General features: G+C 39.3%; 1 protein-coding gene across 2 annotated transcripts in view; it reads left to right on the forward strand.

Moving 5' to 3' along the window:
• Positions 1-27,631, forward strand: part of CEP128 (centrosomal protein 128) — a 472,711-nt gene that overhangs the window by 93,366 nt on the left and 351,714 nt on the right. For both annotated transcript variants that reach the window (XM_075531496.1, XM_075531497.1), the window contains 3 exons: positions 18,085-18,171; positions 22,180-22,254; positions 24,174-24,306. In XM_075531496.1, the coding sequence (XP_075387611.1) occupies positions 18,085-18,171; positions 22,180-22,254; positions 24,174-24,306 (295 nt within the window). The remainder of the gene's footprint in view (positions 1-18,084; positions 18,172-22,179; positions 22,255-24,173; positions 24,307-27,631) is intronic.

A 27,631-nucleotide genomic window follows, 5' to 3' on the forward strand; every position in this document is an offset into this window, starting at 1 on the left:
TTTTGATAGCTGGGCACCATCAGCTTTCTTCACCACATTTGCTTATGCACCCACTCTGTGTTGAGAAGTTGAGCATCTCAGAGTGCTGGATTATTAGAACAAAGTGTTCTTGTCTTGAGGAAGTACTTGAGTAGGGGCCCATTGCCATGACTGTAAATGTTAATGGGAGTAGAAAGCCAGCTCATGAATTGTCCTTGGTCAATGATAATGGAAATTCTTTGACAAGGTCAGTTGAAAATCCTGCTTGCATTTAGATTGCAATTATTTTAAATATATAGATTTATTTAAAGATGATGTCCTTTCAACTGTTTTCCAACAATGTTTTATAATGTCCTATATAAAGGAGGTCTTGCACATTTTTTGTCAGACTTATTTTCAAAGCAACTTATGATTATTCTTTACAATGCCTGTACTTTTTTCTTTTCGTAGAAGGGGTGGAATTTTCTGAATTCAGTGGCTAGAACTTCTAATGGGATACTGAAAGGAAACTAAGATAATGAGCGTTGTTTGCTAATTTTTCTATTTCTGGGGAGATCTAATGTTTGTTCCTGATTTCCACTGATACCTCCTATTAGTTTCCTGGTTGTCAGGAAGGAGCCCTAGCTGCACCATGTGGTTCACAAAGTGTTCAATCCTTAACCAAAAGGTCAGGAGTTCAAGCCTGCCAGCTGCTCTGGAGGAGAAAGGTGCTTCAGCCAGCTCCTTTTACAGCCCCGGAAACCCTGCGGTGAGCTCTTCTCTGTCTGGGAGCGTCACTGTGCACCACAGTTGACTTGATAGCACCCAACAACGACAGATTGCTAAGAGAGAATTAAAAAAGAAATAGAAAGAATTGATTTGAAATTCATCCAATGCTCTTGCTGCAGAACTTCTCTTCTGCTGTGTAAAAGAGGAGGGCCTCTATCAATAGATGGAGAGCCCTTTTGGCATTCCTGTGAAGATTTTATTTGCTCATATATTCCAGTGGTTCTCGACCTTCCTAATGCTGTGACCCTTTCATACAGTTCCTCATGTTGTGGTGACGCCCCAACCATAACATTATTTTCGTTGCTACTTCATCACTGTCATTTTGCTACTGTTATAAATCGGACGACCCCTGTGCAAGGGTCGTTTGATAACCAAAGGGGTCATGGACCAACAGGTTGAGAACCGCTAACACATTTGTTTATTATACATTGCTGAATTAATATGCTGATATATTTAGGATTTTTTTCTTATTTGTATTTTTGATTGAGATTGGTTTATAATGTTATTGCTTTGTGACCCCCCTTTATTTTTAGAGGGAAGGATATAGCACAGATAATGGACAAAGACTTTTAAAGAGACTTGTGGGCAGCATTTTTCTTTTGTGATTTCCTGAACATTTCTAAGGGCAAAATCCTAAATGTAGGATTTTCACATAAAGATGTCTGTATTAAATACTTCAAATGTTGCCCCTCCTCCTCTGAAGTAACAAAGACACAAAGACATTGCAATTTAGTAGATGTTGACTCATGATTCTGTATAGGATTTCCGTGGCTGCAATTCTATTTGGGAAAAAACAGCCTCATCTGTCTCCCTCCAATTCAATTCAGTTAAAAATAAAATCAGCTACTTGGAGAGTTGCTATGCTTTTGACCACTAGTCGTCAGTGTTAACCCGTCTATTGTCGCCCAGCAGAGCTTGCTTGTTAAAGTGACTAAACTTTGGTGAAAAATGTTCTTTAGAAAGATATACCCTTAGTTCTTGTTCTTTCTTCTTTTTAGAATTTTTATTGTGAGTTAGGTGAAGGTGTGCAGAGCATATCATCAGTTTTTACATTAAACAATTCATACCACAAATATTTTGTTTCAATTTATATATCAAAGTGTATCACTCCTCCCACTTCCACTCTATGCTTTCTGTTCCCATCCCTCCATCTTCCCTAACCCTCTGAACTTTGTGAGTAAACACTGCCCTTTGATCTCAAATAGTGGATTATTGTAACACTGGAATGAGTTCACTTCCAAATTAGGAAGGGTGGCCAAGACCATCGTGTTAGATGCCATCAGTCTCCGTCTTTTCTTAAAGAAAACATAGATTGTGTTTTAAATGGGGCTAGGACAGGACAACTTCAGAGACTTATCATCTTCCGGTTGAGGGAGACCATCATCACGAGGTCGTAAAGGCATCCATCCAAGGGTCTGCTGAAATCTATAGCATTGGAAAGGACATGGGTGGTCAGAGAAAACAGGATTGGTGGCAGAACATTACAACTAGACCTTTAGTTCTTGGGGCTTCCTGAATGTGTCTTGGCACAAAAGCTATAATTGAAAAAATGATGGCACCACTTGTATAAAATGAGTGAAACAGTGTTGCACTCCCCACTGCTGCAAAGTAATGTCCAGCACTTTGAGTGTTGCACCTTAAGAAAACTTCTTACCACCGGAAGAGTAGTCACCTCTGGAACTTTTCTTTTGGATTTGTATCATGCATGCTATTCAGAGTTGCAATTTCCTTTCTCTCCAATAGTTTGTCTGTGGAAAATCATTCTACACTCACTAAAGCAATCAGAGACCAGTTAGAATTGATAGGAGAGTTTATGTCACAGGGATCGTAGTGTCCCTAGTCCTCTTCAGCCTTTGTATTTCTAAATTGTTCAGAATTCTCCCAAAGACAGTTTCTCTAAATTTTTATCTAACATTGACCAAAGCTTCTTTCTTTTAATTATAGTTTTCCTCTAATACTCATTGTCTTTTACACCATATTTTTTAGCTTTTTCAGTTATAATTATTTTCTAATGTGTAATGCTTTATATTTGTCCTTTGGATCATCTAGTTTTATTTATTCCCTGTAGTTGCTAGAAAAGCATGTTTTATGTATACGCTCTCTCTCAACTCATTTCATTTCGAGTGAATTTACATTTCTGTTCAATACCTTGAATCATTAAAAAATGGGAATTGGATGCAGGTTTTCAGAGTGGATCCGTTTTCCAGTCAATAGTTCATACACATTTTGATGTCTTTGATTGCAATCCCATAAGGTAATGTCACTCATCTTCCTGTCTCATTGTTTCTTGATACCAGTCCTCTTCCTTTCCTAAGTCCTCTGAACTTTGCTCGTGGGTAAATGCTTGATTCTTCAAATGTATATGTACTTCTCAGTGTGCTTATACACCTGTGTATCATTTGGCTGAAAATTGAGCCTTGGGGTGTATTTATTTCTAGACCTGAAGGATGATTAAGGGACATAGATTTGGACTTCACAAGTCTCCAAACAACTAATAAACCTGTTATTTAAAAATGATTTTTCATTCTCCCCCCCCCTCCCATATTCTCTCCCTCTTTGTTTAGGACCTTCTAATGTGATTTCTTTAAGAGCATTCGGTATTGGTAACCAGACAGCATCTAGTTCTTTCCTGTCTTTCTTCTTCCCCAATGCCGCGATACTGGGCATCTCCTCTGCCCTTGACATCCCAGCCACTCACCTGCTACTGGACCTTTCCGCGTCCTCTTCTTAGAGCTTGGGATTGTTAGGTATGGAGCTTTTGCCCTCATGCCATTCTGGACTCTGTCTCAGATGGGTCAAACTAATTCTCCATGGTAAAGCATTCCCTTTGCACTTCCTAGATCCTTACAGCCTCCTTTTTCCCCCTGTATCACACTTTTTAGTACCTAGTTTTGTCTGTCTATCTATCTATCTATCTATCTATCTATCTATCTATCTATCTATCTATCATCTATCTATCTATCATCTATCTATCATCAATGTAGCTATCTAGCTATTTATCTATCTAGCTATCATCTATCTATCTTTCTACATTTGTCTTTCTCCAAGACTAGAACATAGGCGTTATGAAGGTAGGCCCTCAGTCTGTTTCACTAACTTCCATGTCTCTGCATCTAAATTAGTGCCTAGCAGAGTAGGTGAATGAATGAATGAATGAATGCTGCATGCTGGGTGGTCAGACCAGCCAACATTATATCATGGGCCTCCTAGATGCCAGGTTTTGTGCTCAGGATTACAGGTTTAACGTTGTCTAAGACTTGGTCATGCCCTTGAGGAGCTCTGACCTTTGTAGGGGAAATAGAAATCCCCATCACCACGGCTGCTCAATAAATGCTTTATTCCAGGTGCTTGTAAGGCCCAGGGTATCCCAGAGGGTAAAACGGTGGATACATTGTCCTGGCCTATTTGGAAAATTTGGGTATATTAGGTAGCAGTTTTATTGAGACCTTGCCTTTTCAAGATACACATCATTTAAAGAAATGATTTTATGGGTGTGATTCTTTTTCATTGCTTATGAGTACATGTTAAACATTTTACCAAGCTCTGGCTGAAGCCCTTAGGCTATGGTTTTGATTCACACCCGTCCTCATTCCTTATCATTTTGCAACGCTAATTATTTTTTTCTCTCATAATGGTTACCTCTGGTTTTTTGTTCTTCTTTCTTTTCCTCCTTTCAAGGTCAAGGCAAACACTGTTCTCTGGAAGGTTGTGAAAGAACCAGTAATGGCAACGTGCTGATGAAAAGAAACTAGGGAAGGATGACTGGCTATTATGGGATCTGTCCCTCTAAGCTGGCTGCACACGACTTAGCACAGTTTGCAGCCGCCAGATCCACCCATATTACGCCCGTCGGCCTCTTGGTCCTGCCTCCTCTCTTCTCCTGCCTGTTCCCTTGTCAGCCCACTGTGTATTTTCTTGGGTTTTGGTCATTTCGGACGACACTAGAACACGTATCATACTTTTTCAGAAGATATATATATATATTTATTTTTCCTTCAAAGCTTCTTACAGAAGAAAATTTAGAAGCACTCTAAGCATTAATCTTCTAACCTCCTACTTGATACTTGGGTTTCTCTTCTCAGAGCAAATTTGGCGTGTGTGGGTCTTAGGTATTGTGGAAGCAGGGTCCCCCAAGCCATGTTATCTTTCTAGTATTGGGGAGTATTGAGAGAGTGGCTAGCTGGATGAAAGGCTATGCCATTTTGAAAACAAATAATGTTTGATTGTGCTTTGCACTGTGAATAGATTTTCCCTTAACATTTTTAATGGAAATCGTTCTGTTGCATTAGCTATCCCGTCTACAATGTGTCAGCACTCTCATTATTTCCATCTGTTCTCTGTTTCCACTGATCTAGCTTTCTGTCTCATCTTTGGTTTGGGGCGCCTATAGACCATTGGGACTCACAGTTAATTGTTTAAGGAAGCACATTCCTCATGGGTGATACTGTTTATTTGATAAGCCAATCAATTGTTTGGCTTCGGGGTGACCTGCAGAAATAGCTTCATTTCCAGAGTATTTTAGGACAGTAGTCTCTGGGGTTCCTCTAATCTCTTTCACTGCATTAGGTATGCCCCCCCTCCCCCCACCAAGGAATTTGGCTTTTGTTCTGTATGTTTCTCACATTGTACCTAGTTCTCCACTTGTGGCCCTGGTCAGGACCTCTGGAAGTCATAGCTGATACTTTCTAGTTTTTCTCGCTTCGGGTTAGACAAGGTTATTGTTCAGGTGAGCTGTTAGTGCCACGAGCTAGTTTCTTCTTAGAACCTTGCTTTCTTTCATTCTCAGAAGCTCCATTTGAGTATGCATCTTAGTGTGAGACCTCTCTACTCTGTTGGTCATCTCCAACATAACTCTAGCCTTACGGGCCCTTTTTCCTTTCCATTGAAGGTTGGCTTCTCCATTTCGTTACAGAGTGTTGGGACTGGGATCAGGATTGCATTGCATCTCTATATCACATCTGGCAGTAGTGGACTTTTCACAATATGAAGTCTTTCAAACCGTTAGCATGGACTGTAATCCCCCCTTTGTAGATTTCTCTTAATTTCCTGCAGTAGCGTTATATAGTTTTCCTTGTATCAGTATTTATACCCCCATTTAGACATAATCCCAGGTAGGTATTTCAGCCTTTGGAAGCTTCTTGCTAATGATTTCATTTCTTCTACAGAGTCTCCCTTGTTTGTATAGGGCAGAGATTCCCAAATTTATTTGACCTACTGCACCCTTTTCAGAAAACCAAACCAAACCAAAACAAAACAAAAAACCTTAACCCCTCTCCTGCCTCCTGGCAATTAAAATCAGTTGTACTCTAGCCCATAATCCAGGATCAAGTAGAGGTATCTGCATTTGGATACCCCCCCCCCCCCCACCCCTTTGAAATGTTTCAGTGCCTCAAGAAGTGGTATCTCGCCCACTATGGGTAGCACTGATGTGAGAGACATAACTGGGCTTTGTTTGCTGATTTTGTGCCTGCTACTTTGTTGAATCTTCGTATTTTTCCAGTAACTTTCTTGTAGAACCACTGGAGTTTTCTATGTATAGGAGAACATCAGGCTACTTTATTTTGATAATACATGTTGGAAACTAGGCTTTGTTATTGATAACATGGAACGTTTAAAATTGTGTTCTACATCATTGAAGAAATACCATGTGGGTAGCATGCCAGCGAAAGCTTTAGATTCTTTTAAAGGGTGTGGTTTTATGAGGTGTTGTGTAAATGTAAGTTGTCGTGAGATTCTTATAATCACATTTCTGTATAATTAACACGTCATGTCTTCTTAAGTTATGTATTTTATTAAGATAATATTACTTAAGGGTATTAATTGTTAGTACTTGAAATGTACTTTCTTGCCTATTTTACCTCCATTCCTCTTTCTTTATTTTGGCCATCTATTTATACAGTTCCCGTCCCACCCCTTGGTGTGCTAAGGGGCTTTCTTATTATTCAAAGGTTTTTGAAAAATTGATAATTTCAGGGTATCTTCTTGGTCCTATCCTTATAAGAGCTAGTTCCTCCATAATCTTTTCTCTAGCTTCTTGTATTTTTTTCCCCCTAACCTGCTTTCTAGGTTCTTGAGAACCTATGACGTGCTCTTTATTCAGGAGGCCCGCTGGTGCAGTGGTTAAGTTCCCGGTTGCTAACCAAAAAGTCGGTTGTCGGATTCTACGCACCAGCTGTTCCCCGGGAGCAGAGACCTGGTGATCTGATCGCAAAAAGGTTACATCCTCGGAAAGCCTGTGGGGACGTTCTCCTCTGTGACAGTGGGTTGCTAGAACAGAGTTGACAGGCTCCGCCAGCAACCACATGCTAATACCCGACTCTTGTAATGTACTTGTTATGTTTGTTCCTGTAGGTGTTCTCACGAGGCTCCTCAAGTCCTGTGTGGAAGTAGTAGTGTTGGCTTTGTAATGCATAGTCTTGTTGCTATTGTCTGTTGCATTCCAGGCTGACAACTGTTCTGGTGCTCGTACCATATATTAGTACACATCAATGTGTTGTTTAACCGCACTTGTTTTTCTATAGGTACTTGTTTGTTCTTGCCAATATTCCCTTTGTAAATGCTGACCAGTAATGCTAGTGAGTCCCTTTGTGCAGTACCGTATTCAGATCGACAGCCCACGCTGTCAGTGCTGTGGTGGTGGAGACAATGTCTGCTGCTGTCGTGGACTGAGTAGCCGTCTGACAACAGACTGAGATTTTCTGAGTGCAGGATTTGTTTAATTTCTATGTTATGCTTTTTTTTGAAGAGTGGAATGTTCTATCTACGTTTTCAGTGATGTATGCAAGACCATCTGTTTATAAAGCCTTTTCCATCATTATCAATGGATATTTATTGGACAGCTACTGAGTGTATAGTAATATTGTGCAAAGACCAGTCTTCTACAGATAGACTTATTCATTGGCTTAATATTGTTTTATTTTTATTAGAAAATATCCACACAAAAAAACACACACAAAAAAAGCAAACCAAGTCCCTAAAGCACAAAATGACACCCATCTCTGAACCAAAAAAGATGTTGTGCATTACAGGACTGTCTTCTCTGGCATCTAAAGCTTGAGAAATTCTAAATTAAGTTTCCACAATTATCTATGATCTTCTGTTTGTCAGTAATTCTTACTCAAGTGGTGCTGCCCGTGGAAGAGGGTAAAATGAAATATCATATTGTTCTGGGATTTTGAATAAAACTTTTTGCTTCCCCTTCCTGCCTTTTTGGGAGAAAGAATTATTCAGATAAAGACAGGCCCTCCACTAAGACTGTTTTTTTGATTTTGAAGGAAATCCTGGAAAGTCTTTCATTGGGTTCACATTCAACTTTACTTGCAAGATTTTTATTAAGTAAAAGCTTGCGTCAAACATAACCCATTCCAGTAATAGCAGGGGCATGGCGTTTGAGGGACAGTACTCATTTCCACAGTTGCTGTTCAGTTAAAGAAGCCAAAAGCCTTCCCTGCCTTGCTAGCATACCAACTTTGTAGGCAACAATGAAGGTTTTGTTTTGCAGATTGGCAAATTTAATAACATGTGAAGAATGAAATCCTGACAATAGTCAATAGGGATTTTGCTTTTGAGTTATTTTTATAGTTATGCTGGTAGATTTTTGCTGATTCAACCATGGTCTCTGGCCTAGTTACTAACCTTCCATGTGGGCTTTGGCTGAGATTTAGGGAAAAGGCTATGGCCATGAAACGGACCAGAAGGAATTGGCTGTCCTGGTGATTGAACTCATGACCTTGGTTTGCTTCATTAGCGCTGGTTTCCTACCCAGTCAGACTCCACAAATACAGACTTCGTCAAACCAGCAGGCTCGCTCGCTCATCGGGAAAAATGGGCCAGTAATAGGGGCCCATTTATCATAACACAGTAATTCCAGTAAGAGCTTTTGAATTATACTTTTCATAAGGAAGAAAAAGACATCTAGACTGTTATCAAAGGAGAGCATGGAGGTTTGGTTTTGATGGCCTCGGGTAATCTTTAAAGATAACTATTAAGAATGACCAACAGGATAATATCATGTTAATTTTTGATAAATCTCACTTTAATACATGATACTGGTTGCAGCTTATGACTGCTACATTTATGATATATTTGCTACTTTCATCTGGAAAATGTAGACTGTTCAACTGGCAGGAACTTTTTCTTTCATAGCTCCTAAATTTGCATGTTATCCTAAACATTAAAGATCAGTGTTGAGTTTCATTTGGACTTCTTCATACGATCCTGCTTTTACTTACTAAGAATTTTTTAAAAATAATTTTTTATTGTACATTAACTTACTGCCATCAAGTCAATGCTGACTCACAGCGACCCAGTAGATTTCTGAGATTATAATCCTGCGGGCTTCCGATATTATAATTCTTTACCGGTTTAGAAAGCCCCATCTTTCTCCCAAGGAGTGGCTGGTGCTTTCAAACGGCTGGCCTCTTGCTTAGCAGCCTCTACTTCCCCAGCATCCCAACAAGTGGCCTGCCTCTGCTTCCTGGGCTTCAGTGCTCACTCTGCACTCATCTTTGTGGCAAGACAAAGAATCCACTGCCTGGACCTTGGTCATCTTCCCATCTCCCCCCAAACAGCTGAGATACAACAGGTCCCTCAGCAGGAACTGGGCTTGGCAGGAAAGTGTCCCAGGGCAGAGGGTACCTGGATATGGAAGGGTGAGGGTAGATTCACTGCCCGGCTTCCACACCACCAGCATCTTCTGCTCTCCTTCCAGATCCCCATCTAGCTCTTTTTCAGATAAATACTTGGTTCAGGGATTTAGAATATGAATGTATTGGTTTTTTTTCCCTCAAAGAAAAATTTAATTTTTTTTGTATTTTGTTTTGGTTTTTGTTGGCACGGATAATTCCCAACTGGATGAACTTTAAAGGCTAAAATTTTCCATGACTTTAGCTAGTTCTCATGTGGGAGGGATCACTAAGTTGGTTTAGGAAGAAACAATTTGGAAATTCAAAGACCTTGACAGGAATAAGATCTGTATTAATGTAAATGAGTGATACTAACTCTAATCATCTATACTGCTGTCTTAAACGCCTACTATGAAATCAGTGTTTAAAGGTTTGATGGGTGTGGTTGAGGCTTTCAAAATTTTTGGAACTTGATATATAGATTTCCATCTTAAAAAAAAGTTTGAACCATAGTGGTATGAACCACAAAGGATTTTGATCATAACATGGATTTAAAGAAATTTAAAATGGTTAATGGCATGGCCTGTAATTCTAATTTAAAGTTTATCTCATCTAACTTGGATCAGAATCTCATAATGTGGAGCTTAAGATATTTGTTGGTTGATTTTTATTTTTTACCAAAAGGAAGAATTGACTTATGAAAAATAGAAGAGCAACTATTTTTTTTTCATATTCTCAGTGACATGACCTTTTTATTTACTGGTCCATGAAAAATGAAACAGCTGTGACTGAAATGTTTGTCTCTTCATGTGTGATGCTACTGACCGATTCCGTGATAGGAGTGTAGAGTTGTTGTTGTTTTTTACTTTTTATCGTTATTGTTGACCAGTGAATCATCTTCAAGGCCTGCCCTATGACCAGAGGCATGCAATTGTACTGTTGAGCACCGAGAATGGAAAGGATAGTTGATGTTCACAGTATTTCTCTGGAAATGTTCATGACCTGTTTAGGAGCTAACACTTGACCTTTGTTTCATTTCAACTCCATCCTTCTACTCCTCACTTGATGATCCATGTGAAATGGGCAAAGCCCTTTGCTTCCGTAATTTTTTCCCTGCAACTTGAATAAATGATCTGTTAGAGCCTCATGGGAAGCATGACTGTTATTATATAGTTGTAGGGGTCTTTGCCTTTAGGTGAGATGTCTACAAACATTTGCCTTTTCCCCTTTCTCCTGCTCTCTTCAAAGAAAGGCTGTGTGTGTGTGTGTGTGTTTTATTCAACCATGAGAGTTCAGATCCATCTACCTTTAAAGAGCTGCAATAGTACAATGCTCCATTTGTTAGTCTTTTTAATGGAAATAGGCACACTTAAAGAAAAGAAGAAAAATTGTTGTTATTAAAGATTTCAATATGCCCCAGGGACTCCCTATTAAGTCTCTGTGTTGTTGCTGTAATCTTAAGCTTGTAGGAGGCAAGCTGAATCCTGTAGCCAGGCACACGATAGCTTTATAGCTAACCTGCTTTTAAGAAAGAAAAAAAAAAACCCAAGCTTTAAAGGGCAAAATAACACAGTCATAGAAAATCATTGGCATGTGCTCCCCCCCCTCTTATAACTGCTTTTACTAGGTCAGTTTTAATATGTAATTGTAAATTGCTTGCTCTAACTCACATGGAAAAGAAACCCAGTGCAGCCGTACACACTTAAAAAAAAAGTGGTAAATGAGGTAAAGTTTATTATTAAGGTTTAAAGAAATGGCTTGTAAATTTGATTCAGTTCATTTTTGTCGTGTTTGCCTTCTTAAAGCTGGTGTGTTACCTGTGGTTTTGGAAGTTTAAAGTGTATCAGTGTATGTTTAGGAGGTCCCAAGAGTTAGAGTCCTTATTTATTTGTCTTTAAACGAGATAATGTAGAAAATGGATTCAGGACTCTGTGTGAGAATAGTGCATGGGTGTTTACTTACTTGTTTACTGCCTTGGGGATGGGCGGGGGGCGGATAGGAAGCAGACACAGTGTTCAAATGTAATGCCATTTCTAGATGATAAAGTGGAAACATCATAGTGAGCTTTGAATTGCTTTTCAATGTCTCACTTCTGCTCCTCAACTGGGAGAGAATGTAAGTTTTCATTGACTGTTTTCTAAGACTTACATATCCTTAGAGAGAAAAAAGAAATAATAATATAAAACAGCTATTAAATAATATTTGAAGCTGAAAGTAGAGCTGTCAAAAGGGAGTATATTGTTGTTAGGAAAGCAATATTAGCGATCATGATCAGTATTGAGAGTGAGGAGCAAGGCGTAATGCAAGAGCATTTCATTACAAGTTCCTGGGGGTCTTAGAGAACCAGAGATTCTTGTGTTCACATACCTCATATACAGAATTTTGGACTTCCTAAAATTAGTTGCTATTCAGATGAATTATATATATAATTAGTTGGGATTTAATACATATATCATACCATTCCATTTTCAGTCGTGTCAAATAGAATGTACAATTGCTACCACAATCAGTTTCCAAACATTTTTATGGCATATAATTCCACAAAGTAGAAAGCATAATTTGATTGAGTAAAGTTCAATTTATGGATTTTTATTTTTTAAATATAAAACTTAGTTTATTGGGGACTCTTATAGGTCTTATAACAATCCAGACAGCAGTTGTATCAAGCATATTTGTACATATGTTGCCATCATAATTTTCAAAACTTTTTTTTCTACTTGAGCTTGGTATCAGTCCTCTTTTTCTCCCTCCCTCCCCTCCCCTCCCATCCTTGTGAATCCTTGATAAATTATAATTATTTTAGATCATTTTATTGGGGGCTCGTACAACTCTTATCACAATCCATCCATCCATCCATCCATCCATCCATTGTGTCAAGCACATTTGCACATTTGTTGCCCTCATCATTTTTATTTCTTAAACAGTGAATACAATTTAAGATTTAGATTATTTATATGAAGTGACAATCAGAGTAGCTACATACTGATATGAGGATGAAAATAGTTATTCCTCACCTTATCCTTTAAAGGGGGTGGGCAGGTGGGGATCCTGGTAATTGAGGGAATCCTTTCCTTGGGCTGCAGTCTGCAAAGTTATCAGTTCGAAAGCACCAGCCTTTACTCCTAAAGAGCTGCAGTCTCAGAAATGCACAGGGGCAGTTCTGTCCTGCCCCACTCAGGCTCTGTACTCATAGGACCACCACGAGTCGACATTGACTCGTGCGACAGCAGTGAGTTTGTGTTTTTATTTGTATTTGTAGGGGCGGGTGGAATAAGGGATGTGATTATGAGTATTCAGAAGTGAGAATTAGAGTGAAAGTAAATTACACTGCATAACTTGAAGTGGAAGTATTATAAATCTGCGGAGGTGGTCCACAAACTACAAAGAAATCAAATCCTGAGGCAGAACAAGGGGAAGGGGAAGAAGAAGAAGAGGATGCCTGGCTTTTGGAGCGTCCATGAGAATTAAGAAAAAACACCTTTGATAGAAATCTAATGGGTATATTCCAGCCACCGACATCGTCATGTAAGTTCCACAACATTAATATTTTGGGTGTGGGCAGATAGTCCGGGGTTGAAAACAGAGAGGTTCTCAGTTCTACTTATTGGTGAACAGCAGTTTGGGAGTCCATGAATTTATGAGAATCTAGGTTGTATGAGACTCTTAAATCCTGATGCGGGTGGCATTAATATCTGCTATAAGCAGCCCTGGAGGTGCTGTGAGGTAGCCATTGAGTTGCTCACTGCAAGGTTGGCAGTTCAAACCCATCAGCCACGTGGTGGGAGAAAGATGAATCTGCCAGCATCCATAAAGATTTGTAGTCCTGGGCCCCATTTAGAGCAGAGGTTCCCAAAGTTATTTCGCCTACTACTTTTTCCAGTGTGTAGGGGAGGGATTAGCACTCCACTGGTAACTAGACATGTGTACTATACTCCATAATCCAGGATAAAATGTAGGCACCTGCTTTCACATCTCCCTCCCTTTCTCCCAGGATCAGTCCAGTGCTCCTGGTAGGCGGGAGGGTGGGGGGGCAGTCTCATCCACTTATGGAGACATTGCTTTAGAGAGTGTGCTGAGTCAGAATTGACTCAGTGGCAGTGGTTATAGAGAGTACTAACAATTGGTGGGAGAAACATTAAGGTTCTTTACATAGGCGTCTCTTCCTCAAGAATATATATATATATTTAATATAAAATAATTTCTATATGTAAATTATTGTGATAATGTTAACATGGCCCTCTTGTCCCTCAGGGGGCTGAGCCCACACCTATGGACTAGCCTTAGTGTGTTACAGAAAGGGGAGAATGCTAGTCACTTTTTATGGTGGGGAAACCTGGCAGACCAGACCAGGTATCGCCTCCCTTTAAATAAGTGACCAAGGCTTACTAGTCCTAAGTCCTGTATCCATGATGTGATAAGCAGGGCACTTTTAACTCTAGAGTGTTTATCTCTCAAATTTGTAAGCCCGGTTAATCACAAGACCACATCAGACAGACCCAAATTGGACAGTCAATGAAATACCAGACCAGTGCTTTTCAAAAACATCAAAATTCTGAAAAATAAGAAAAGACAAGTAAACGTTCACAGATTAAAAGAGGCTTTATTGTTAGGTATGCTTGAGTTAGTTCTGACTCTTAGTGACCTCCGAGACTACAAGGAAACACTGCCTGTTCCTTACCATCCTCGCCATCACTGCTGCGTGTGAGCCCATTGTTGCACCCACTGGGCCGACCGTGTCGCTGAAGGTCATGTTCTTTTTCACTGACCCTGTGCCTGCTCTTTTCCCACAGAGGCTCAGGAGACACAAAGTGACCCTACTGTAGAGTCACTTTACAAGGACGCTCACTGTGTGTAGTAAGGAGACCCTAACTGTAGGAGTCTTTGGGATTTGATCCAAGAACAAAAAGGCATATTAGTGAAAAATAACGAGATATTCTAATAAAGCTGATAATTTAGTTGATTCTTCTATAATAATGAATGTCTTAGTTTTTATAAATTGATTATACGTACATAAGTTGTTAATACGAGGGATAAATGGATGAGGTGCATTTTGGGAACACTGAACTATCTTTAAAAAAATCTTAAAAGTCTAAAATAATTTCAAAATAAAAATTAAAAAAATGCATCACCCATTAGATTAATTTTTCTAAAGAAAACAGTGAAAGACAAAACTGAAAAGGGGAAAGAAAGATGATTTGCTTTTTGCTGCAAGCCCTAAACTATTTATTTTCCAATACAACTACACCGGGGTAATAATTTGAAAGGCGTCTTGGTGAAAATATGCCAATCAAGAAAGAAGGGGGAAATCTTGAAAGTTTCCATCTATCTGAAGAACAAAGTTGACCCATTGAAAATAAAATTATTCAGAATGTATGAAGGGAGATTTATTTGCTCTTTCAATTTATGTTTATAATCTACTCTGTGCCAAGCACTGTGTTAGAAAGAAAATTATGATCATCACCAATGAGATGGTGGGCCTTCTGAAACTTATAGTGACATGAAAGCTTTGTGTTACACGTTGGAAATGTAAGCTCCTTGATAAATGAGGATTATTTTAAATCTAGTAAGTCTTGAAGGATGATTCTGAAAGCCTGAGTAAGTAAAACTAAAATATATACATGATTTGAAAACATTACTTGTTAATATGTTTAATCCAAATAATACACAAACTCTTGGCAAATGTTAAAATTATCTTTCTTGATTTTTTTTCAATTTAAAATGTTCCAGGATCTAAAAGATTTAATTTTTAGAAATCTTAGAAAAGGGGCAGCAATGGAGTAATTCCAGTTAGTAAGTGATCAGCATTTCTTCGCTGGAGAATCTTCGTGCTTTAACGTCAGAAATGTTAAACGCTGTGTGGCAGCATGAGGTTAAGTTTTTAAGTCCCAGCACGTGACTCTCCTTTCCTTACTTCAGAAAGCGAAGAAGGAGGGGAGAGGACATCGGAGTCTAGAGGCACACAAAGTCACACGACAAGGATCGTTTTATTTTAGCTACTCCTGGCTCCATTATCTTCCATGTTAGGCTTTGAGCTCTCCTCCCACTTCTGGAGAGCTGTGATCCTGATCACAAGATTTGGTACTTAAGTCTTCTTGACAATCTCGGAAGGCCTCTTGGGAGGGTTTGGGGCAAACCCTTCTTATTTGAAGTCGAGTCCTTCAGCCCTCTTCAGGACACTGCTCAAATCGCACCAGATGGCACGGTCCTTTGTAGACTCGTGTCGAGGGTCTTCTGTTCAAGAGTTTGGATTCAGAAGTGGAGGCTAGCAGTTCATATGGCTTGACGAAACTTTTCAACTGCCTGAAGAAGTCTTCGTTAGAACCACTTCTGTGTGGAAAGCCTCGGCTGTATTTTTAATCCAATGAAAAATACAGAAAAGAATTGATGTAGTTTAACTCATAAAAATGTAGGATTATGTTAGAATAATGGTGGTGAATGAGGTAGTCAAAATTTTAAAGAAATGTATTGACCAAACATAGCAGCATCTTTCTTACACCTATAGACACATTCATGCACATATTGGGTGGGGGAAGACCGAGGAATCATTAAACGAAAGGCAGCAATAACTAGGATAATTTTGTTATGAAACCCTTGTAAGACTATTATTTTCGTAAAAGAGTATTATACATATAAAATTGAATATTTGTACCAATTACACTGGCCATCCAGTATAGAACAAATATCACACATCAAAGCCATTTGATAATTTTAAGTAATTTGATATTTACATTTAATCACTTTTAATTTGATGATTACTTAAAAGGCAATATGCTTTCAGATACTTGATTGAATGTAGTTGATAAATTTAATAGTTGTTTATTATTGAGCATTTACTGTGTGCCGGATACTGTCCTATGGGCTCTGCAGTGTCCTCCAGTGTTCACCACAACTGTGTAGTGTTTGTCTTATTTCAGTGTGGAGAGTCAGTATGCTCAGTGAGTGATTAAGTACCAGGAAGTCTTGATCCTCACCCCATTTCTGTTAATACATGAGTGACCTTAGGCAAGTTTATGCCTCAATTTTTCATCAGTAGAGTGGATTTAATGATAATTCAGGACTTTTATGATTAAACTATTATTAAAAAGTTTGCATGAATGTATACTAAGTACTTAAGAAGAGTGATAATAGTAAACTCTTTGAAAATATTATATTGTTATCCTGAAACTGAAATTGTTTCTCATTTGACTGAGATAAGTATTTTATTTTGACTCATAATACTGCACTGTGTGGCAGAACTGACACTGGTCCTATAAATTAAGGGTCATGCTTATTTTATATACAGAAGTAGTGGCTAGCACAATGCTAGGCACATAGAAAATGCACTTAGTAGATATTTGTTGAATTCCTAAGTCAATGAAATTGATTGGTTATGTTTGCATCTAGTTATTTTCAACAGGTGCTCCCCCCCCTTTTTACATTGAGCATGTATATCTCATTGGAAAAGAACGTCTGGCATTTGACCTTTCTCAATTTGTCCTCTTCACATACATTTTGCTAAATTAGATTTTTTAAAAAAATTAAAGGAAAGGCCTTTAAGAAGTGTAGAAAAACTAGTCTGAGTACTTTTTTCTTAAGTTAGAAAACATTAAAAACATAAATTGAAAACAAAACCAATATTTTATACAATTTTCCTCTAGTTCTTTAATGCTTCCTCCTCCTCCCACTATCATGATCCCAATTCTACCCTACAAATCTGGCTAGACCGGAGCATGTGCAGTGATATAGGTAAGAGCTTGCAACACAGGGAATCCAAGACAGATAAATCCCTCAGGACCAATAATGAAACTAGAGATACCAGGAGGGTAAGGGGAAGGTCGGGAAAAGAGGGAAGGACATACATCCTTTGAGGATGGACAACAGAAATGTGGTTGAAGGGAGACAGCGATCAGTATAAGACATGGGGGGAAATTTATGAATTATCAATGGTTCATGACAGAGGGACGGTGGGGGAGGGCAAAAATGAGGAACTGCTATCAAGAGCTCAAGTAGAAAGAAAATGTTTTGAGTATGATGATGGCAACATATGTACAAACATGCTTGGCACAATGAATGTATGTTTGGATTGTGATGAGGTGTAAGAGCCCCCAATAAAGTGATTTATTAAAAAAAATTAAAGGAAAATACTAACAAATTGAGATATGGTTTACCTTTTAAAATAAACAACAATACCAATCTTGCGTCTATTAGAGTTAATGTATTTTTCCACTTAAGGGAAGACAATGGGATAGGATGCCTTGTTTTCTCCATATGAGATATGGTTTGAAGAGCCAGTTACATGTCACAGTAAAGGATCTTATATTTTAATAATGAAAACATGTTTCCACCTTGCTGGAGTATACTTTTCAGAACTTCTACGAAGCTAGTTTTTGTATTACATAGGCGAACAGATATGTAAGTTTTAAACACTGTTATTTCAGTCACACGCTTATTTGTTTCCCAGACAACTAACTGTTGCTATCTTGGCTCTCTGAGTATATAACGAGATTTCCACCAACGAGGAAAAAGGATACTAGATGGAAATTGGTCACAAAGATCAGGACGTTGTTTCTGTTTGGTCCCCATGAAAATCACTTTTGAAATTCAATGATTGAGCCGGCTGTAATTCATTTGCAGAGTTTTGTCTAATTCACAGCCATACCTTCCTCAGTGTTTTCATAATAAATATTACTAATGTTCATACATCTTTTTGAATAATACTTTTGTTTTCATGTAGGCACTGAAGAAACAAGAAAAGAAAGCAGAGGACAATGAAGGAGCGATGAACAATAAACTAAGGCAAACGGAGACTGAGAAGAGCAAAGTAAGATTTTAAAAGTTCCCTTTTCAGAGTGCTGCGTTGGGCCCAGTGACAATGGTTGAATGCTCTGAAAAGGGTCTCTGAGACGGGTTGCTTTAACAGAATGAAGTCCCTGTTTGGACGTGGGGTGCAGTGTATCCACCGCTCTCTTGTCGGTTGACCTTGGAAACAAATACGGGTCCTTTGCCACGCTTGTTGTCTGTGGCAGCTCTGCTTTCCTAGAGCGGCACTCAGCTTCACAGTGCCTATCTGGGAAACATTTCAAGAACTTGACTTTCCCCCAGTGTAGGAAAGACCTGCTGTTTAAGTCATGGATGTTTTGGATCTATGTTCCTTGTCCTTATATAAGATGTGGTTTCCAGCCCAGTTTAGAGAATGCATCGCCTTTGACATTAAGTCATTTTCTGGGAGCATGTACAGTCTAGCAATTTAGATTGAGAGAGGAATTCAAAGGCAGATGAGTGGACTAAGGGGTGAGGCCAAGATAATGCATGTTAATGTAAATTTTTATTCGATTTAGTGTTCATATTTCCATATTATGTTTACTATCTACCCTTTGGGAGTTGAGGTTGCGGATATTACATAGGGATCCTACCCAGTGTGTATCTTGGTCAATTTCAGTGGCATCTTGATGTGTGATTTCTCCATCAAAATGAGATAATAGGTTAGACAATATATTTGTGTGTGTGTTTGTTTATGCATATGTGAATTCTGTGATGCCATATGAACTTTACTTTTATTTTTCGATATGTCATTTATCTTGTAAGAAAAATGTGTGATTAAAAATTACGGGTTAAATTGACAATTTTTTATTTTGAAATAATTGAGATTTGATGTAGCAAAATAAGAAGAAAAAGAAAGCAAAGCAAAGCAAGCAAGCAGTGTTTGGAGTGATCTGGTGTCCTCTTTACCCTTTTCTTCCAGGAGGACTGTTTTCCATAGCCCTAGAGCATTATGAAAACCTACAAGACATTTAGGGACAGCCCCTTGGCGTTCATTCTGATCTCACTAGTTTCACTGTGTTTGTACTGCTGAACCATTTTATTGCCTGTGTTAATCCATGTCATCTCCACCACAGACAAGATACAGAATTCTTTTTTATAATTACTAGCCTCTTATGGGAGCTCTGGTGGTGTGGTAGTGAGTTAAGCATTTGGCTGATAATTTGCTAACTGAAAGGTTGGCAGTTCTAAACCACCAGCCACTCTGAAGGAGAAAGGTGAGGCTTTCTATTCCCATGTGTCTCAAACAACAATTTTGTCTACTTTTCCATTTAGGTTCCAATGTTGGTTGCAATGACCACACAGAATTCATAGACAATATTCATGATTAAAGGGCTTATTAAGGAAGTGAACCGGTTACAATGCAAGGCAGAAGAGTTCAGGATACAAATGTTCATCAGGATATGTTACAAAGTTCTCTCAGGGCTGCTCATAAATGCCCAAAGGGCATGCCCCTTTGTTGTGTGCCTCAACCCCAAAGACGTTCAACTAAGGCTCGGTGGGTTAGCAAGCCCATCTCCCTGAATTAAGTGCCCAGAGCCACCCTACTCTGGTAAGCTCTGCCTGAAGGCACTGAGCTCCAACTCTGGTGGTCAGCAAGCCCAGCTCCCCCAATTAAGTGTGCCACAAGCCACCCTCCTGTCGTTAGACTCTCAGCTTTACTTGCCCTGTGGCACTGGGTTCCATGCTTTGATTCCTGATTCTTCTGCGGCTCTCACTGATGGCACAGCCGTCTTCTGGATCAAGAAGGCTCATTGTACAGGGATCTCATGATCCTTAGGATATGCTCCACTCGTGCTCTCCCTGGCAGTGAGATCTCTCTCCTGCTTATAAGAAGGCTCATTTTGTACCAAGCAGGATGACACCCCAATGAGTCCAGGTCACAATATACTCACAGGTGAATTCGATCAGTATCATTCTCTACTTGCTTACCCAGACCCTTGCAGGAAAAGGTCAATCGATAGGTGTTAGTGATTTTGGCTAGAAGAGCCATATTAAATAATTCAATACCTTCCATGTTCCATAATATTTTATAATCTCAGAAGCCCACAAGGGCAGTTCTACTTTGTCTGGTTGGGTTGCTATGAGTTGAAATTGATTTCATGGCAGTAAAAACTTTCCACATAGTTACCGCTTGATAGCCACACCCACAACATATACACTTTTATTTGATTTTCTTAACATGTACAATCTTAAAGGACTTGTATATAGATTGTAGTTCAAATTATTTTCTTTTACTTTTTTATTGTAAACTAGGTAGGGGTTTACATTTCCGACCAGGAGCGTTGTGTTCAACAGTCTAAACTATTAATCAAACTCCCAATAGTTCATCCTTCCCCTGCTCCTCGATGTCTCATCTCCCTCTTGTGGATCACCATCTTCCTCGTAAGCCACGTTACCATCAGTCAACAGTCTGATCCACTGGTCAGCAAACTGCTGCTCGCTAGTCATATGCGGCTCTGCCGTTTCATATATGTAGCTCCGAAGTAAAAATTGAACATTTTTAAAGGATGTTATTCTGATAATGGTGATTTTATTTGTAAAAATATATTTATGACACTGCAATAATTTTTAAATTATTATGAAGGACAGGATTGGCTCCTCTGTCTCGGAAGGTTATAGACCCCTTTCTAGTCTACTGCTTTTATCTCCCTTGCTTTGCTCTCTCGTAGGTGATAGTGCTTACGGTTACTCCTCTAAGTCAAAACATGTTCATTTAAATTTGTGATTTTAAAAACAACCTTGCTGTTGCATGTTCAAGTCCGTTTTTCTTTTGTTGTGGTTCTGTGCTATCAAGTCGGTTCCATCCCCCAGTGGCTTGAAAGTACAACTGACAACTAGGTCCGAGGCGCTAAGCCTCCCAGGAACAGGTCACTAAGTCTTTTGTCCTTGGACTTTCTGTATGCTTAGCAAACCAATGGTTTAACTCGATGTGAGCTCTGGGTTTTAACGATTTCATGCCCATTGTCCAGACTACTACATTTTTCAACTTGAGAAACATTAAGCATGTTCAGATTTGTACTTTGTGGGATATTTAATTACCTAGCTGACTCTTATATCCATGGATACTTATCTAGTTGCAGTGTTAAGAAAAATTTTGATGCCTTATGCTGATATGGTACATTTTCCATCGACATGAATCCTAAATCTAAGCAGTCACCAATCAGAGGAAACGCACTTTGAGCTATAGAACCTTTGCAATGCATATTCTCAGTTGATTTGACAGTATATGTGATATTGTAAAGGAATCATTGTGTTAGAATGTGCATGCAGCTGCTTTAGAGATGAAACAGACCTTAGCCAAAAACCCATGACATGGAGTTAATTCTAATTTCTAGAACCCTAAGAGGACAGAGTGGAATTGTCCCACAGGGTTTTCTAAGGCTGTCGTTTTTATGGGAGCAGCTGTCACATCATTCTTCCATACAGCCATCAACGAATCCACACCACTATTCTTTCCGTTAACAGCCAAGCACTTGACCTTGGTGCTACCAGGGCTCCTTGGCAGGACCTACAAGCCAACCACCCAACCCAAACACACTGCCATCGAGTAGATTACAATTTATAGCGACCCTATCGGACAGGGTAGGACTGCCTCTGTGGGTTCTGAGGCTGTAAATCTCACGGGAGCAGAAAGCCCCATTATTGTCCTTGGAGCGGTTATAAGCTCCAACTGATCTTGCAGTTACCAGTCCAATATGGAATCCCCGATGCCACCAGGTCTCCGGGGAGAAGAGTTCAAGTACAAAGTAATGATTTTAAAGATAACCAAGGCCTGAGGAGAAGGCTCTTAACCAGGATCCTGATGTCTGATCTAGTTCATTTTCTACTCATATGATGTAATTTGTGTTATTTTAAAGCAATATTAATATGTGTTTATAGCTATTTATCATTGTATGTTAGCACTAACTTCTGAAAATGATTCCACTTTTTTTAACTCTTAGTCGTTGCATATAATAATGTGCTTATTTAAACATCGGAGACTCAACTGTTTTTCTTCACCCTGCAGCTTGAGCAGGAGTTGGAGCTGTGTCGAGGGCTACTGAATCAATCAGAGGGCAGCAGAGAAACCCTTGTGTGCCAGGTAAGTCTGTGGGAGCTATGAAAATCCACCTTCCCATGACACCAGCACACGTGTTTCTTAAAGGGAAAAAAAAGTATTTCTTGAAAATGTTTTCTCTAATGAATGTATATATTAACACACCTGAGCAAGAGATGGAAATCTTTTCAGAAAGATTCAAAGAAGGCTGGTACTAATGCACAGGTCCAGGTTCCACTGTGAGAGTGTAGTTTGTTGATTGCTACTCCAACTTACTACTTATCTCTCTTGGTAGTATTAATCATGTAAAAGTAAACTGGTTATGTATGAGAACATTTTCTTAGAATTGAATTTCATTCCAAGAGCCACTGAAGAGTAAAGGAGGAATGCAATGTACAAAGGCAGACCCTCACCTGTTCAAGTTACTTTGAATGCATCAATGTCTTGTAGTTATGTTTTCAAGATGCCATCTACCCATTTTTAACCAAAGATAAGCTTAATTTTTAAGTATAACATTTTGTAGCCCATTAGTCTATAATGGGTGTTTGGCCCTCCTGATATTTAAAGTTCAATAACTTTAAATAGACATCTTTTTTTACAGCATGAGTTTCTGACTTCCTCTCTTCTAGTGTTTAATATAAATCACAAATGTGCCTTCCTTTGTTTTGAGGAACACGTTACATAACTCAGCCGACATAATATGCTTGGTAAGCAATGGTGTCAGGCATAGTAGATGTTCCGAAGGAGTATTACCTTTTGACAATTGGCGCTGGAAATACACCGTAGCACCTGTTTTACAGAACCTTTAAAAATAAATGTTCATTGACTTTGTTCTGTAGCCAGTGGCCACAAGGAATTAATGTTGGCAGAGTTCAGACTTCACTTTTTGATGATTTATGTTTGTATTCAATTGTATTCTGATACTTTTTCTTTTTATTCTGACTCATAATCTCTAATTTCATGTTTTGAAGCCAGCAATCTCTGCGTTCAGGTTGTCATTGTGACTTTAGCCGGGTCTTTCAACTACGGCCAACTTTAAAAACCACCAGGGGAGTATCTGCTCTGTAGACACTATGCTTATCTCCAGAAGTACAAAGATGAATAAATAGATAATCCCCTACCTCAAAGAGTTCATAATTATTCAACCGCCTCTGCTACTCATTTATTTTGTGAACTATTCTAATATAAAAATAAGCCTAATTGTGACCCTTTTACTTGAGTTCATGAAGTACAAATAGTCCCTGACTTAGGACAAGTCAGTAACTATTTGTTCTACACAGATTTAAGTTGGTTCTACTGTAAGTCACATACCTTTTTTTAGTTTTAGGTTTTATTATTATTGCCTTTTATTATCAGTATCTTTATAGATCTAAATCTTGGAACATATGTGAATGCACATCTGAGAATGCTCCTCTCGGGTACAACACTGTGTAGAGCATATGTTACTGATGAGAGTTGTACAAATAAAAGGAGGCATAGACCCTCTAAAGTGTAGTTAACTGTAACGAAAATCCAGTATCAGTTGGAGACAACCTATAATAGACTAAATATCTTTTCATGTTTTATATCCTTCAACTATTTCCTTCCAAACAGGTGAAGAATATAAAAACATTAAAAGATACAGGATGAACTTGAAAGAGGTTTGGGTAATAGTGGTGGAGTGCACTGGGTCAAAATGAGTTATTATTTTAAATGTGTTATAACAACACATTTTTTTCCACATCGGACAGGGAAGGAAAAGATGCTGATTATTTTTGGAAGGGATTACTAAGCAATGGTACAAGAGGCAATTGTACTGGTCTTGGCATAGCATAGAGGTTGACTTGGCTTCACTTTGTATGTACAATAGCTCATCAGAAATAATTTTTCCGCTACGGGAAATGATTGGAAATATTTTGTAGGTTAAATTTTTTCTGCTTTTGAAACCAGATAAAAGTTTCATTTTTTTGACATTTTGTATTTAGATAGAAGAACTTCGTGCACAGCTACTAAAAGCAGAAGGTGATCGAAAGGGCTTACAGCATCAGATGTCTCAGATTTCCCGGCAACAGTCAAATCATCAGGATGAACAAGCAGACAGCTGGAGGTTTAGGAGAGGTAAAGTTCTGAGTTGTGGATGGGAGTTTGTTTTTTCTCTTTTTTCTGTTTCTTAGAAAACTGAACCCTTGAGGGGTTCATAGTGTTAGTGTTTTTGGCTGCTAACCTGTGTTAGTCTGGGATGACTAGAGAAACAAATTCATAGACATTCATGTGTGTAAGAAAGAACTTTATATAAAAGAGCAATTGTATATTGAGAAAACATCACAGCCCAATACAGATCAAGTTCATAAGTCTTACATTAGCCCATATGTCCTATACCAATCCATCAATTCCTCTCCAGACTCAGTTAACACATGCAATGACACTGAATGCAGGAAGATCACAGGCCAGTGGGTACAAAGTCTTGTGGATCCAGGGATGGTGGAAGCATCTCAGTGTTGACATAGGTCTCCACGTGGCTCCACCAGCTCCAGGGCTCTGGTTCCATCAGTATAGCTCCATGTGTCTTTTTAGCAGAGAGCATGGGTCTGGCCTCCAGTGAGCTATTTATCTCAATAGTGCCTCCAAATGAGGGCATCAAGTTGCAACCTGATGTAAGGCTAAATTCCACCCCTTAATTCTTTATTTCTTTCTTTAAAAAATTATTTTATGGGGGCTCATACAACTCTTATCACAATCCATGCATACATCTATTGTATGTCAAGTACATTTGTATATTTGTTGCCCACATCACTCTCAAAACATTTGCTTTCTACTTAAGACTTTGGTATCTGCTCCTCATTTTTTCCCCTTCCTTCCTGCTCCCTCTCCTTTATGAACCCTTGGTAACTTATACATTATTATTTTGTCATATCTTACACTGTTCGAAGTCTCACTTCACCCACTTTTGTGTTGTCCGTCCCCAGGGAGGAAGTTTTATGTAGATCCTTATAATCAGTTCTTCCTTTCTACCCCACCTCCCTCCACCCTCTTGGTATCGCCACTCTCACCACTGGTCCTGAAGGGATCTTCTGTCCTGGATTCCCTGTGTTTCCAGTTCCTATCTGTATCAGTGTACATCCTCTGGTCTAGCCAGACTTGTAAGGTAGAATTGGGATCATGATAGTGGGGGGCAGGAGGCATTTAAGAACTGGATGAGAGTTTTATATTTTATCATTGCTACACTGTACCCTGACTGGCTCATTTCCTCCCCATAACCCTTCTGTAAGGGGACGTCCAGTACCTACAGATGAGCTTTTGGTCTCCAATCTGTACTCTCCCTCATTCACAATGATATGATTTTTTGTTCTTTGATGCCTGATATCTGATCCATTCGACACCTTGTGGTCACACAAGCTGGTGTGCTTCTTCCATGTGGATTTTGTTGCTTCTGAGCTAGATGGCCGCTTGTTTACCTTCAAGCCTGTAAGACCCCAAATGCAATATCTTTTGATAGCCGAGCACCATCAGCTTTCTTCACCACATTTTTGCTTATATACCTGCTTTGTCTTCAGTGATCATGTCAAGAAGGTGTGCATCATGGAATGCCAATTTAACAGAACAAAGTGTTTTTGCATTGAGGAAGCACTTGAGTGGAGACCCAATGTCCATCTGTTACCTTAATACTAAACTAATAAATATATGCCCATAGATCTATTTCCCCATCATCATATATAAATATATTTACGTATGTACAAGCCTGTATTTAGGCCTCTATAAATGCCCTTTGCCTCCTATTTCTTTCCCCTATTTCTTTATACTTTCCTCTTGTCCCACTATCATGCATAGACTTCATTTGGGTTTCAGTTATTTTTCTCGGTTACCTTACCCTTGATAAATCCCTTCTAAGCCTTTCACACCCTCCTTACCACTTATTTTGGATAGCTTCTTATTCCCTTGTCCCTGGGTTGGTCAACACCACCTTCTTTCCCTCCCCTTTCTCCCATGTGCCCTCGGAACTATCGATCCCATTGTTTTCTCCTCCAAACTGTTCATCCCGACTATCTCATCTAGATAGACTTGCAAAGATAATCATATGCACACCCAAAACGACATAGTGAAACAAAGTGACAAAAAAATAAAACGACAACAATAGCAACAAAAACACAATGACAATAAATAATAAAAATAAACGAAAACCTGTCAATAATGCAAGGTTTGTTTGTTGACCTCTAGGAGTGTCCTCCAGTTGAGTCCAATGGGGTGCCATGCCCTGGCCCCAAAGTCTGTCCTTGCAACTCCCCCAGGGCCTCCATGTTCTGTCTCCCGGCTCTCTGCTGCATGCCCTTAGTGTTTTGCCTCTGTGTGGTGGGATCAGACCAGGCCAATCGTGACACAGTGTCTCCATTGTCCCCTGTAGGGTCATAGGTCATTGAGGGACATCATTTCTCATAGTGGGATCAACCTTGTGGTTCACTCTGTGGCTTGGCTGTTCTGAATGGGGGTATCATCCTCCAGGCTTGGTGGGCCAGGATGCGCTCCACTCTCTCTTCCTCCCCGTTCATTTGCTCCCGTGTTCTCTGATAAGATCTGTCCCTCTCCCAGAGCTGCAGCTTCAGTGCTGTCCTCTAAAGTAAATTCTTCTGGAGGATAGGGATGGCTGTCCACGTAATTGGGATTGGGGCTGGGACCTCATATCCCCCCACTGGTTCCCCGCACCATGCCGGCACACTGCATTCACATCCCAGAACACCCGGTTGAAGTCTGGTCTCTCTTTACCTGTGGAGATATGAACAATACCCTCCCCTTGGGTGGATTAGTGCCCTGTTCCCCCACTACACATTTCTATCTTTTATTTCCCCCACCCCTCTGTTTTAGTTGGCGACCATACGTATCCCATGCCATTCTACCTTGACCTCACAAGAGGAATGTTTATATACAGTAGCTTTTTCCCTATACCCCTTTGCATTTTTTTTAAGTTTACCACTATAGATTCATGTGGTATTTATTCTTTTGCGTTTGGCTTACTTCACTTAGCATAATTTCCTCCAGTTCCCATGCGGCGATATGCTTCATGCATTAATCAATGCTTTTTAGCGATGCATAGTACTTCATTGTATGTATGTACCATCATTTTTTAATCCATTCATCTGTTGATGGAAATTTAGGTTGTTTCCAAATCTTGCAATAGTGAACTGGTTTGTTTCTTGCCTCTTCTGGGTATTTGCCCAGTAGGGGGATTTCTGGGTCATATGGTAGCTCAATTTCCATCAGTTTTAGATATCCTCAAATCAATTTCCATAGTGCCTGTACATATCTACAGGTCTACCAGCAGTGGATGAGATTTCCTATCTCACCATAGGCCTTCCAACACTTGTTGCTTTCTGATTTTTTGAATTGGGCTATGTTTGAGGGTGCTAGGTGGTATCTCCTAGTTGTTTTAATTTACATTTCTCTTATGGCT

Source organism: Tenrec ecaudatus, chromosome 14 (genome assembly GCF_050624435.1).
Source record: "Tenrec ecaudatus isolate mTenEca1 chromosome 14, mTenEca1.hap1, whole genome shotgun sequence".
NCBI lineage: Eukaryota > Metazoa > Chordata > Mammalia > Afrosoricida > Tenrecidae > Tenrec > Tenrec ecaudatus.